General features: G+C 46.1%; 1 protein-coding gene across 2 annotated transcripts in view; it reads right to left on the reverse strand.

The window, feature by feature from the left end:
- Nucleotides 1-3423: 3423 nt before the first annotated feature.
- PRELID2 (PRELI domain containing 2) overlaps nucleotides 3424-14896 on the reverse strand; it is a 78682-nt gene continuing 67209 nt past the window's right edge. For both annotated transcript variants that reach the window (XM_047778946.1, XM_047778947.1), the window contains 2 exons: nucleotides 7915-7984; nucleotides 3424-4405 (listed from right to left, as the gene is read on the reverse strand). In XM_047778946.1, the coding sequence (XP_047634902.1) occupies nucleotides 7925-7984 (60 nt within the window). In that variant the 3' untranslated portion in view covers nucleotides 3424-4405; nucleotides 7915-7924. The remainder of the gene's footprint in view (nucleotides 4406-7914; nucleotides 7985-14896) is intronic.

The raw sequence follows: 14896 nt of genomic DNA on the forward strand, positions 1-14896 counted from the left end.
GCTGTTTGTGCTTCATTTCTCCTTGCTCTGCAGATCCTGCCTGGTCCTTTGCTCCATTAGGACATGGCCCATTCATCTCACCCAGTAAGAGCAGCCTCTGCTTGTTTGTGCGAGAAACATTAATGGATCACCTTGGGGGAAGCAGGGAGCTAACATCAGCTGGTTGTTCTAACACTCTTATCTGGGGCTGCTGAAAAGGCCTAGAACCACCACTACAAATGATAAATACCAGCTCTGCCTCGTGATGCAATACCCTCCAGAAGTTAAAATTCACACACAAATATTAGTTGTGGCACCTTTATTTGAGACGGACTGCAAGATTGAATTTCACGGGTATAAACTAATTTAGAGTTTGAAGTCACAGTAACGCTGAATCAAAAACACTTTATCCTGCACAGAAATTTGGCACAGAAAGGTTCATTTGGATTTTCATCCACTTACATTTCACATTACGGATTTGTACATACAAAAACAGACAACTGAGGAGGACAACAGCTTAGAGATCTAAGTAAATCATCTGTAGCAACACCTCACTTATCTTGAGGTCACACATCGGACAACTGCAGTTGAGGATCGGGAAGAGAGGAAGCAACTGAGCCACTCAAGGCCATCGGTGCAGCAACATTCATCCATTTCCCTGCTGGAAAAGTCTCCTCAAGACTCACTTGGCTCCTGCTCACTGTTACTTGAAATACAGGATGCAGTTACGGCATCTCCCAACCCCATGTAGCAAAGCAAAGTTCCTCGAGACGGGCAGAGAGCCATCCAGAGGAGGGGCTTTAACCAACTTAAACAGAACGTTAAAGGACTCACAACATAAATGATGACCCCTGGAGCTCCTGTTGGGGCTCAGTGGGTTAAGAACCAGACATATTGTTTCTGAGGATATGGGTTTGAGCCCCGGCCTCACTCAATGAGTTAAGGATCCGGCATTGCTGCAAGCTGCAATGTAGCTTGCAGATGCAGCGCAGATCCCAAGTGGCTGTGCCTACGGCACAGGCTGGCAGCTGTAGCTCTGATTCTACCCCTGGCCTGGGAACTTCTATATGCTGCATGCCCGACAGTTAAAAGGGTGGGGGGAGAGGACCCTGAAAAGATTTCATTATCTTCAGTAAGTTTTGTTTGCAAAAGCAAAGAGACACTAAATGAAGAGTTCCATGCAAATTACTGAAAGACAGCAAAAAAGATGTTCAACTTAAAAGAACCACCTGGAGTTGGTGATACCATGAACCACAACGTCTGATAAATGGGATATTATTCCACGCATACTGCTTATAAAATACACAAAGCGATTGTTATCAAAAGAAGGCAGCACCATTTTATCCACATGACTGAAACCATAAAAGCCCACCCGCGGCAAAAGCACCTCAATTATGTAGGGATGGCGTTAGGTCAGCTTCTCTGTGCAGGAGAACCATGGATCGTATCCTGAGTGACCAGCTGTATTGATCAGTGGGCCTAACTGACTGCAAACCTTTCTTACATACAGACACTCCTCCCCTATGTTTCTTAGAATCTGCTCTGTGGAAAAGCACAACCCAATCACCCCATAAACTTGTTTTAAATGCACATTCCTGAGTCCCAGCTGAAATCTCATCAATCAGACTCACAGGGGGAGGCCCTGGGGACCTGCCGTCTAGCCCCCTACAACTCCCCCCGCCTTGCCCGCCAAGATTTCTGGTTCAAGTAGAAGCCAGGGAACCACTGTAATCCATCCTCACCTTGAAGGGGAGACTCGGCCACCCAGCCCAGAGGTCTGTCAATACCCACTTCCCACCTGGTTTGACGTTTCTTACTCTCGACTGTAGATCATCAAGTTACATGTGGACTTTTCAATGTTTTATCACGGGAGAAGGATTCTCTCAGATAATAAAAACAAACTCTAACAAGCCTTAATTAATTTCAAAAGGAGCATACACTTTCTAAGCCATGTATGTGAAGCTTCAAGTAACGGACGCCTGCGGCGGGCGGGGGAGATACCCAGTGAGAAAAAGCATCTCGGATCCAAGTCCCGAGATTGCCTGGGAAGGCGGAGGCAAAGACTTGCAAAAGCAGTTTTGGAGGCGAGGCAGAAAGCAACTCACATCCAGTTAATAAGGAAATGCAAATCTCTTCAAAAGTGGCTGAGAGGTAAGCCCGTCCTTAGCACGTCTAAGGCAGAGACCGGAAGTACCGGCAAATACGTTTTCTTTGGCTGGCACGATGGTTTAAACAATCGTGAATTCGTTGCCAACACATAAAAATTGGGAGACTTTTCTTTTTTAATGCCATCTTTTCCCAGAAAATTGCAAACTGGAAGAACTAGAAAAACCAGCTACTTGGCAACACTGTGCCGGAGCCGGGCCGCAGCTGCCCACCTTCAACCAGCCTCCTGTTCCCAGGTTCCCCAAGGGCTACTAGCCTGCCCCATGCATCAGATCCCCTGCCAGACCCTGCAGGTGTTTGCGGTAGCCATCCCAGCTTCAAGGAATTAAGGCAAAAAAGTCAGCCTGCCTCTGCTTCACGCTAATTCTTGCTACAAAGACACTTTCCTACTGCAGAAATGTTAGGAAAGGAATCAAATAACATCTGCAGCTCACTTAGAATTTACTGCCGGGTTCTCATCCAGAGCTGCCATGGGAATCACCTAGAAAGCTTTAATCAACACGGATGCCTGGGTTGCACCCCTGAGAGATTCCGACCTATCGTCCGGGACAGAACCTGGGCCTCAGGGCTGCATCAAGTTCCCAGGTGGTTCGAATGGACCGCCAAGGCTGAGAACGCCCGCCTCCAGAGAACGTGCGTGGTTGAGTATCAAGAGTTAAGTTTAGTCCACCGCCAACCTCCAGATACTGATTTCTTTCCTCTTACCTCTGTGTTCACTCACATCACCTTCTACGTCTGGAAATGCGCCGTTACTCCAGAAGCCTACCAAACGCCACTCACAAAGGGTAAAAAGGAGGGCAAAGTGCATTGTGGTTTCTCCCCTTCACTTTCCCTCCAGCACAACTGAAGGATGAAACACTAAGGAAATGAAGGGAAATTATCCCACGACACAAAACTCAGGCAGCACAAATAACTCAGGCACAATGAAAGAAGGCTCACAGGGGCAAAGCTAGTATTTAAAGAAAAAAGAAATTGCTTGAAATTCATCAATGCACCAAGTAGAAAATGTTTCCAACATGAGAAAGAATGATTTTCCCAAGACTTTCCAATCATGACCCATTTTTTACCTTAAGAAGATAAATTCCAAATTACTGCCTCTCTTTACACTTTTGTTCAGGTAGTGAGCATCCACACCTTGGCCTCCATTCATGCAAAACGCAAATGACCGTCCCATAATTTTCAAACAGTAACACTGTCCATTAAATACATAAGTACATCTCCAAAACGGTTTCCCATAAAAAACAAGAGCTTCTGTTGACTAGACTTCTGGACACCAGATTCCACGCTAGGTCCTTTATTGCATGACCTCTGAGGATTTCAAAAGCAATGTTAATCCTTTAGCCCCCTTTTACAGTGTGACAAAATGAGTGTCCGAAAGATTGTAAATTACATACATGATCACAGAGCTGACGGGCGACCGCACTGGGAGTCAGGCCAGAGTCTGTCTGACTCCAAACCAGTGCTTTTCACGCCGACCTTGTTTAATCATCACAAGCAGAAAGATCTGTGCCCGATTAGCCCCACTGGCCCAGTGAAAAGCAGAGAGGTTATAGGACGCCCTCCGCATCCCAGAAGGAGTCAGGAGGAGCCAGGATGCTCGTCCGCCTCCCCCACCTCCAGGGCCTTTAGAGGACGAATCACAGCCCTCGTGCTAGATCTCGAAGCTGCACTGATGGCAGTTACGTAGAATCGGTGGGTGGAAATCAAAGGCTCCTGATTTCCGAGAATTTTCAACACTATCAGTGTGGCTTAGTTTCAACACAGTCTGGTACATTCCTATTTGTTTGAGACCAAAGAGGCCTCTGAACCTATTCTTCTAAGGAAGAATAAGTTTAACTCCTTTATTCGTCCCAGAATCTTCTCATGAGTCCTGTGAGCAATGATTCAAAGAACGGACAGGCAAACACCCCCCTCCCCACCCCGGCCTCTGGCCCATCCCTGGTGCCCTGACACTGTCACCAGGTGATCAGCAAGACACCCTGCAGAGGAGTTCGTATCATCTTCTATGGGTTTTTTCCTTCGTCGGTAAAATCGTAGAGATGGTGCCTTAAGAATCAGCCAGAAGGCCTCATCTCCACGAGAGCTGCTAGCTGTCTGAATCAGGCTTCCAGGGGAGTGAATCATGTCATGCTCCAGCAGGAAGGTCTCCTCTTCTTTAAGCTGCCAACACCAAATCTGAAAATGTGTATTTCGAACACTGTCTCTGGATGTGTTGTGTCCAAGAAATGATTTTCGAGCAGAAGTCAACACAACGGCGTCCCTGCAAGAGAAAGCAAACAGGCTCTATCGCCTCATAACCATGTCTCAACAATCAATACTTATTTGCCCTCTTTTCTAAAGCTACTCTTAGAGTCACTTGAATTCTATCACTGAGGATAATTCTTAAAGAAATTGCATTTCTGCCTCCTAATGATCTTGGAGCAAAGCGAGCACCTCATTTGATTAAGTGCAACTACCCAGAGGAGCTGGTTCAAAGGGGAGTTAAGATACAGCTACAAGTGAGGGCTTAATCATTCCGAGGCGGAAGGAAAATCTACTCTGTTATCAAACCTCACCAACTGCCCACGGCGAGAACAAACAGATGTCAGGGCCATTCGTTTTATTCAAAAATGACAGGAAATCAAAAAGCCATCAGGCGGACGAGTCAGCAGCAACACAGCGAGCACACTGGTTAGCTAGATGTATGCCCCTCCGTTTTGGCTCATGACAAAATCACCTTCTAAGCTTTCTATCCAGCACCCACTTGGATATACAGAGTTCTAGGGAGTGTCTTTCGTGCGAGGTGCCCTAAACAACACGGTCACCGTGTGAACAGAAATCATGCACATCTGAAATGTGGTAGAATATAAAAACATTACATAACATCTCCTTAGGTACACCTGGGCAAACCCCCCTGGCATGCTTTTTTAAACATTAGGATCTGCAAAATTCCAAAGCTCCAAACTGGAGTACCCTGCACATGGCATCTATACCACGGCCACATCAGAGTGCTACTTTATCTGCTAAACAAAATGCCTACAGGTCTACCCCGTGATGCACACGCCCCGAAACTTTATGAAGCAATTTTAGTGGATCACTGTCGCTGGTATTTTAACATCGTTGCTGTGATCATGCTAATGCGTTCTGAGGCCTTAAAATAACATCGCCCAAGTGGTGATGGGAGAACTAACGCAGAGAAAATAAAATCTCACACCATTAACTTTGGAATTAAGATGTGATCAAATGCTACATAAACAAAAGCCAAATGGCCACCACAAGGCCACCCGATGTTAATTGAGGACAGGGCACACTCTAACCCTGGGGAGAGACAACTTGTTTCTTAAAGGGTCAGACAATACGTATTTTAGGCTTTGCAGGCTCTAAGATTTCCGTCACAGCTCTTTGCTCTGCTGTCGTAGCTGGAACTTAGCCAGGGGTATAGCTGTGTTTCAATAAAACTTTATTTAGGAAAGCAGGCAGGCCTGGGGCTAAATCTGCCCCCCCCCCCAGCCCTACAGATAACTCCTTCCTCTGCCTTTTCTTTTAGTGTAGCATTTTACTGCTCAATAAAAGGCAGTTCCCTACCTGCAACCAGTCTCCCATTTCCCACAGAGCTAATTTTAAAGAAAGAAAAAGTGCCATTAAAATAGGCACGTTTCAAGCTTGCAGAAACTTTGTAAAACCAGTCAAGAAGATGGGGTGAAGGGGGAAGCAACAAGCTGACAACAGCACTGCAGCGAAGTCAATGCCTCGAAATATTCCCTATCGTGTTTTTCATGATGCTTACATACCTGTATGTATCAATCAAAACCTCCTAAATCGTGCACCTGAAATGAGTCAGCCTAATCGCCAGTCAAAACCTCCTAAATCGTGCACCTGAAATGAGTCAGCTTAATCGCCAATCAAAACCTCCTAAATCATGCACCTGAAATGAGTCAGCTTAATCGCCAATCAAAACCTCCTAAATCGTGCACCTGAAATGAGTCAGCTTGATCGTACGCAGATGATCCCTCAATGAAGCTGATTTTGAAAGAAGCTTACAGCCTTGGCAATAGCCACTAATTTGCGATAATTGTGGATTGACATGGAAAAGGTACACACCCCTTACTGCATATTCGCTCCTGAGAAAACTGGTCCTGAATTATGAGTCTGGAAATGTAAATCCGTCAGGAACTCTGCTGCATTAAATGCACCTAAACTGCTCCAGACATCAACCACATCCCTTAAGGGGAGAATCTGTTGCTTTTTCAGAAACAAGACAAAGCCCAGAGTTCGTGACGTGGCTCTCCATTACAGGAAAAACAAAACAAAAACACAAGAACATGGGTGATGTGAGACCACAGGTAATGCCTGTTTCATTTCCTTGTCCACTAACAACATTTTACGTCAAAAACCCAAGTTTGAAAACCACACATACTTGTAAGTGGAGTCCCGCATTCTCTCTGCTAACGTGGAGCTGACTTCAGGTGCCACCCTCCAGGCTAAGAAGGGCTCTGTACCCAAGGGCACAAGCATTAGAGGGGCTGGTGAGACTCAGAAAGAGGCCAGCCTGGAAAATGGGGGGAGGTGGCCAAGTTCTTCTTCCAAGAACAGAGCAGATGCCAACAGATTCCATGCCAACATTTTCTGAGCACCTGCCATGTGCCAGGCCTGTGCTAAAGGGAATTATCTTGCTTAGCCTTTCCAGTAATAAATAAATGTATTAGTCTATGTTTACTATTAATCAGAGTGAAGTCAAACTCACAAACAAGCAGGAACCCTTTGTAATTCTCTAATTCTTATTTGCGCATCTGGCCAGCATGCTTTGAATGCTGAGGTACTGGTACACGAATGCTCCTTTTGCTGCTTCTTTGGTTAACTGGTCTCCAACTTTATTGTATATAAAAATTAGAGAGCAGTTCTCATACAAAACCATGTGTGCTCTAGTTTTCAGCCAACATAGGGAAACCCGAGGTAATTCTGAATTGCCCATGATAATGTTCGCTCTACTCAAAGGTTTTACCTTCTCTCAGATATTAAAAATCCAAGTCCAATAACTTTGGTTAAGATGCAAATCCACTATTCTCACTCATTTAGGCTTTCATTCTCTGCTCAATAACCTTGTCCCGCCCTTTCCACTATGAAGACCATTGTCCTTGATGCGGACGATAAAACTTAATAAAAAAAAAAGTAATTGTGAAATCTCCCTGCTTAATGCATTCACCCTACACCATTTGCCCTAAAAGTGGCACGTGCTTCAGGACAAGTGCTGTGTCTTCCATCCCGTGCCCCTGGCAGACATTGCTAATCAATCGTGGCACTCTTACCCAGAGCCCAAGAATTATTCTCAAGGCCCTGGAATCCTTCTCAAGAGTATTTCAGGCAGCTACCCCCTATCCATAGAGCAGACACGACTGGCCATGTGTATGTATTTCACTGGCCAATCAACATGCCCCTTTTCTTGCTTTCTTTCCTGCTCCAAAAACACCTTGAAACCCCTTCTTTCACTGCTCTCGGACCAATAAAATTAAGTTTCAGAAAATTCTGAACTGCAGTCTCAACAGGCCCACGCCACCTTGAGAGTGGCAGTCATGGTGGGTTATGCTGAGCAGTTTAAACTTGAGTGCCGTTGTAACCCAGCATGTAGGATGAAATGCTCTGAAAATCAAAGAGCCGAGGGAGTGAAGGCTAACAGATACAACGAAGCACCGTGCATTTAACTGGGAGACGTACACCAGGCATAATACTTAGGCTTATGAGCATGAAAACATGGCTTGAGTAAATAATTCTGATTTTGCTTCTAGTACTCACTGGTGATTCTTTATTCGATGACGGGAGCACCGCACTGTTCCTTTAGCAGCATCTCCATTATTCTAATCCCCTACGGAGAGAAGGAAAAGGAGTCAAAATGCCACATTTCACGGGCAAGCACTTCTACATTTATCACAACCTTTCCCTTCAAGGAATTCCAGCCATGGGCATATATTCATTTCAGAGCAGTCACACCGTACCCTTTCATAATATTCGACTCAGCAATTTCACACACATTATCTCCACATTGCTCAGAACTGCTCAGGGAGGCAGGCAGGCAGAGCAGAGCTGTGGATCTCCATGCTCAGCCTAAGAAAGCACCCCAAGCGATTAAGTCACTTCCTGCAAGTGGCCCAGCCACCAAGTGGCTCTGCCAGAGCTGGGATAATAACGGTAATAGATACTACAAGTGACATCAATGATCACTGGTCACAGGTCACCAAGAGCAAATATGATGATAACGGAAGTTGGAAATCACTCAGCTGTGACACAGAGACAGAAAGTGAGCAGCTGCTGTTGGAAAAGTGGTGCGAAAAGACTTGTTTGACGCGGGGTTGCCCCACAAACCTGCAGTTTATAAAAAGTGCGGTATCTGCGAAGGGTGATAAGGCAAAGTGAAATAAAACAAGCTGTGCCTGTGTTTACTGCCCACCTGAAAAGCAATGTTCTCGCTGCTAAGGTCTGCGCCTGCATGAGGGGGGTAGTGGGTGCAGGGTGCCCCATGGAAAGCCCCCTGGACTCAGGCACCCCTCCCCCATCTGCCTGCACCACAGGCTGCCCAAGGCACACAGCCACCCTCAGCCCTTTGAGATGTGTTGCCTGAGGTCATGCCCCCTTCTGCAGGAGTGGCCCGCATCCGGTGACTGGTGGGTAGAGGGTATAAGGCCCTCTGCCTCCAATTCAGGACAACTCTAAAGGGCGCCCCATCACCATGGCTACCCACGGGGTCATCGGAGATCTTCTTCACACCTGCATGTCACCCTCGACGTAATCCTACCTCCCTCACTCCCTCAGGGGAAGCCCCCTCTGCATGGAAACCTCCATCCGAGTCTGGGTCCGAGGGTGGACCCGGCACACACTGGTTAACACACACACTCGATGCCTGAACAAGTACTCTTCTTGCCCCCATTTTACTGATGAGGACACCGAGTTCAAAGAAGGCTAAGGACTTTTCCGAATGTCAGACAACTATTAAGTAATACAGCCAGGGAAAGAACACGGAGGTTGAATTCTGGTTTCAGGGGCAGCCCTTAGCCTCCAAGGCTTCACTACTGTATGTACAAAGCTGCCTGCCCACAGCACCCCTTACCCCACGACCCACCTCCCCCCGCCCCCCACACACACACCCTGGCCAGTCAGTTCTACCCCGGAGGAAAGAGGCAAGCAGAGACTGCCCTTCCTCCTTCGGGGACAAGTTGTGTAGACCAGAGAATAGACCTGCAGGTGGAAAGACAGGATTATGGTGCAATTAGGAAGTAGGGTGTTCAGTGAGCCAAAGCTGGACCTGGGGGAAGGGTGCAGGCCCTGCTCTCAGGGACAGGAGGAGGAGAGAGAATAATAATGATCAACACTGACTTAGGGAGTTGCCATCATGGCTCAGTGGTTAGCAAACACGACTAGCATTCATGAGGACGCGGGTTCGATCCTGGGCATCGCTCAGTGGGTTAAGGATCTGGCGTTGCCAGGAGCTGTGGTGTAGGTGGCAGACATGGCTCAGATCCTACGTTGCTGTGGCTGTCATGAAGGCTAGCGGCTATAGCTCTGATTGGACCCCCTCACCTGGGAACCTCCATATGCCATGGGTGCAGCCCTAAAAAGACAAAAAGACAAAAATAAAATAAATAAAATAAAAACTAACTTAAACTGCAGGTCCTCCAGCCTCTCATGGAAGCTTTGATTTAATAGGACCCTAGCAGGTCCCAGGGCTCTGTGCCTGAAACAAACACCAGGTCCTCCCCATGTCAGGCAGGGCTGGGGAACCCCAAGTGGGCCCACCAGGGAAGCAAGGACTTCCTACTGGGGGTCTGTTCGGAGCCACAGGAAAGGGTGCTTCTCTAGAGAAGACAATAAAAATACATCGAGTGCTAAAGTGTACTGAACTAAACGTACTGTTCCCCGGAACTCCTAGAAGGCCCCTCAGAGCCTGGCTGGCCGTCACCCCAAAATACTACCAGCTTGGAAGGACGAAGTATTAACAAAAGGATCTTGACAAGGTCGAGGAGCACGGAGTGTGGGATGAGCCAAAACAGCAGGCTGTAGGGCCGGGAGCCGAGCCCTGTGGTCCGTCGGGAACCCTTGGTTCTGGTCACAGCCCCGACGATTATTCTGCTGGGTCCACAGGCTCGTCACGTCTACTGAGGTGTCCCTTAGCCCAGCTGGACACCACCCCCCAGGTCCCTCCCAACCCTGACAGTCTAGGAACTGATGAAATGGTTCTCCTTAATCATCTCTCAACATACAGCATATTCGCGGTCCTCTTAGAGCCCCTCACCCTTTAAAGAATTAGGGGGGAAAGGAGGGGAGAGAGAGTCCAACACCCAGTGGAATAAAATCTCCCCTCATTCTTAACCTAAGATCTGAACGGTGCTCATTTCTGGTCCCATTCATTCACCAGCAGAACCAGTTAACCACGTAGCATGCACCTGCGAGGTCCATTGGAGATTAACTGGTGACCAAACCCAAGTCCTCGTCTCCATGGAACTCAACAGACTAGTAGATGCCACTCCCCTTGTTTCAAGTTTTGTTCTTTTTTTTTTTTTTTTGTTCAACCAACCCAAGCAATAATTAAGTGCCTGCCTTCTGTTTTCAGGAAGAATAAAAACAGCCAGGTTAATTTCGTTGCAAGCTTCACTTTGCGAAGTCGGCCCATAAGTCCAGCCGTTACGTCCTGAAAAGCAGAAAAGCCACCTCCTCTCCTTAGGATGCGGGCCCCGGTGAGCTCTTCCCATCCATCCAAATTAGGAACACCCCCACTTGCTGAGCTGAGCACTAGCAGACTTTAGTCAAGACTGTGAGGTTTGCCCTGGGAATTGAAAGAGGTTATTTACTGAATCAATTATGTTTACAATGTGACAGTGATTTTTTCTTTTCCCTCCCCCCAGCCCCACACCACTTTAGTTTTGTAAGCAGAACAGTTAGAAATGGAAGGTGAAGAACCGGGGCAGAGAGAGAGAGACCTATAAAATGAATTAAAACCAAAAACCAAAAAAACCTACCAGGAAGGCCAAGCCATTATTTAGCGCGTCTCTTGGGTAAGGAAGGACCAAACCAAAGCCCAGTCGATAGAGGCCTTTCAAATAAAGTTTCAATGCTTAAAACTCAACCCCCAGGAGATCAGGCTTAAAGGGGCTAGATTTATATCACTTATCCCACAATGATGCCTGAGATGCAGAACAAACATTAAGTGGATCCATCTTTATAGATAGAGCTTAACTTACAAGCTTTCTGGACTGACAAACCGTAAACCAGCTTGATTGCATTATTTCTTTCCCCTCTGCAAAAGTTTTTTTCTATTACGCGGCCTACCTTCTCTATTTGCCAACGTCCAGAGATAAGTGAGGTCTCCCAGTCTCATTTCCCTAAGACCAGGGCTGTGCTGGCCAAGTGCATCCGCACAGCAGCGCCCCAGAGTCAAAACACTTCCACGTTCCCCACTCCAAGAGTGTCTGAGCAAGAACTGATGATGACAGACAATGAAAGGCTTGCCCGAAGAGGAGGCAGAATAAGTTGGGACTAAAAGTGGCTCGATCCAGGCAGTGTATTTATTTTGTTATCAAATTGGTGCTACCTTAAGAAGCTCTGATTGACGTGGGGGCCCTGAAAAGAGTCACAGTCAACCTTATAAAAATCATGAAGTTCTAAAGCAGGTCGCAAAAGACACGTCTACAGGGTGCTCTTAACAAGAGAGAAGTGCTCACTTAGCCATCACAAAGATAAGAGATGGGTCATAATTAGGAGAATAACAATTTGCGGACTGAATGTTTACCAGAAGCAGGTACTATGACAACCAGACAAAGCACTGGGAAGAGCCCCTGCCACAGGAAATAAAGCTTTCTGGTGGGTCTTGGCTCACAGTCTCAGCACCTGCTGTGCATCAGGGACTGCACAGATGCTGTGAGGAATTAGATGCATAGAAGGCACGGTGTCTCTACTCCAGGGGTCACTGGTCTCTTGGGAAGAATCGGAGCAATGCAAAATAACTGAAAAGCAAGACAGCCTCTGAGAAGCATTACCAATTTAAAACACTTTTAGAAAGTCAATGGAACAAGGGAAGTAGAGATGGACCTTGCGTAGAGGAGGACTTGCAGCAGCCGGCAGAGGAGGAACCACTTAAGACAGACCCAAGTCTGGTTATGAGTGGGACCTACAGAGTGGAGGGGAGTCCAAGCAGGGGAGGGGACGGAGAAAGGGCAGGGCTGGGAACATCCAAGCACAGGCAGTTCAGCACCTGCCTTCTTCACGGGGGAGAAAGTGGACTGGACACAGCAGGCAATGAGCCTACTTCACCTCCCCACACCCCACCTGCTCGCACACACACACACACTCCCACCTTAGCTCTGCTCTTTCCTGGAAGAGACAGCAGCATACAAAACATCGCTGTACGGACACAAAGAGCTCTGCATTTATGCCATAACATGGTTTGTTAGAGAGATTTAGGTGCGTCCAAGCTAGCTGTGAAGTCTTGGGCCTTTCTCTTACATTCTCTAATCTTCAACAGCCTCATCACTGAATGAAGATAACATGGCAGTTGGTCCTAAAAACTAGTGTAAATAATGTCTAATCTCGTTATCACAGTACCTAGCTTCTGGTAAACACTCAATAAATAGCTGTTCATCTACATCTCTTTCGCAATCATCTAATCCCACCAGAACGTAAGTCCCATAAGGCTAGGGGGCTTGTCTGTCTTGTTCAAGATGCAACCCCTAGAAGAACAATGCCCAGGACACAGACGTCACACAATAAACGGCTACTGAATGAATGAATGAGTCTACCAGTCATCAGTTTACAAGTTGACCACATTAGATAGTAAGGTGCTCAGAGTCAAGGAACAAAAGTTACATCTGAATCCGTATGGTCTAGTGCAGAATTTGGCAGAAAATACCTGCTCAATGTTGACGAATTATAAGACTGTATAAAACTGATCAATGATTATATTTGAATGCCAAGCTGATGAGTCTGAATTGTGGAATTATAGTGCAATCTAAGCAGTAGTTAGCATCCTAGACAGTGTGGTGAAAGGTCTGGATAACAAGGGCTGCCATAGAAATGGAAAAAAAAAAAAAAGGAAAGATAAAGAACAAGAATATAAAGATAAAAGGGAAGGAATGCTATGCAAAGAATTTTCAGCCGAGATGGGACTTCAAATGGGTCCTGAAGAATCTGGATTAGCCAAGAGGAGTTAGAAAGTGAGACAATTTCAGATGCTGAAGTGAGCATTATAAAACCACTCACCTTGATAAAAAGGTATGCATCGAGTTTAAAAACCTCACTTTCCTTTCGAATCTAAACTTTTTTTTTACCGAGGTGGTTTACATAAAACTTTTTCAGAATCTTTTCGCTTACTTTATTTAGAAATGTAACAGCATGAAAAAAAGGCAGAAAAAGAAAATGCTGCTTCTTTGCTTCAGCCCTTCGATGGTGTTCCACTGCTCTTCTAAGAAAACCCACATTCTGTATCTTGGCTGTAAGGCTCTGGATGATCTGCTTCTAGCCCACTTCAACTGCACGAAGGAAGGGAAGGAGGGAGGGAGGAATCCACGTCCAGTTTTCTCATTCAAAAGGTAAGAGAGGGAGTTCCCGCTGCAGCGCAGGGGAAACGAATCGGACTAGCATCCATGAGGATGCAGGTTAGACCCCTGGCCTTGCTCAGTGGGTCGGGAATCCAGTGTTGCCAAGAGCTGTGGTGTAGGTCACAGATGCGACTCAGATCCCACACTGCTGTGGCTATGGTATAGGCCGGAAGCTGTAGTTTCGACTGGACCCTAGCCTGGGAACTTCCATCTGCTGCAAGTGCGCCGCCCCCCAAAAAAAAAAGAAAGAGCGAGCAGGCAAGAGAGAGAGAGAGAGACACTGCTCAGTGCTTCTCCAGGAACAGATTTTTTGCCGCGACAAAGTATCTTTTCATCTGATATTGTCCCATTCTTTTATATGTAGGATTTCTGATCTATAAAACGTGGACAACATCAAACAAGAACAATAGTTTAGATGCACTAGCACATACTGTGCGCAGGGCACCATGCCGAGAGCTTTACCTGCGCTGACTTCTTTCACCCTCCTATCTGCTTAGATTATCTTCTTTTTTTGGATGAGACTCAAGGCTCAGAGAAATTAAGCACCTGGACCAAAATCACATAATAACTAAGAGGCTGTCTTGTTTTTTTGTTTTTTTTTCATTTCATTTAACAAATGTTTATGGACTTTTTTTTTTTTTTTAGTAAAGAATAGGTGATTTACAATGTTGTGCCAATTTCTGCTTTACAGCAAAATGACTCAGTCTTTTTTTATATTCTTTTCCATCCTGGTCTATCCCAGGAGATTGGATATAGTTCCCTGGGCCATATACAGGGCCCTGTTATTTATCAATCCTATATACAATAGTTTTACTCTGCAAATCCCAGACTGCCAAACCTCGCCCCCCACCACCTTGGCAACCACCAGTCTGTTTTCTTTATCTGTGAGTTTGTTTCTTTTTCATAGATATGTTCATGTGTGTAGTATTTCCTATTCATTATTTTATTTTTATTACAGCACAGTGGGTCTACAATGTGCCTGTTTCTGCTATATAGCAAAGTGACTCAGTCATACATATACATATTTTTATATTACCTCTCTTTATATTATCTTTTTTTTATATTATCTTCCATCATGGTCTACCCCAGGAAACTGGATATAGGTCCCTGTGCTAAAAAGTGGGACCTTGTTGTTTATCCTTTCCAAATGTAATAACTGGCATCTACTAACCCCCAATTTCCAGTCCATCCCT

This window comes from Phacochoerus africanus, chromosome 4 (assembly GCF_016906955.1).
Source record: "Phacochoerus africanus isolate WHEZ1 chromosome 4, ROS_Pafr_v1, whole genome shotgun sequence".
NCBI lineage: Eukaryota > Metazoa > Chordata > Mammalia > Artiodactyla > Suidae > Phacochoerus > Phacochoerus africanus.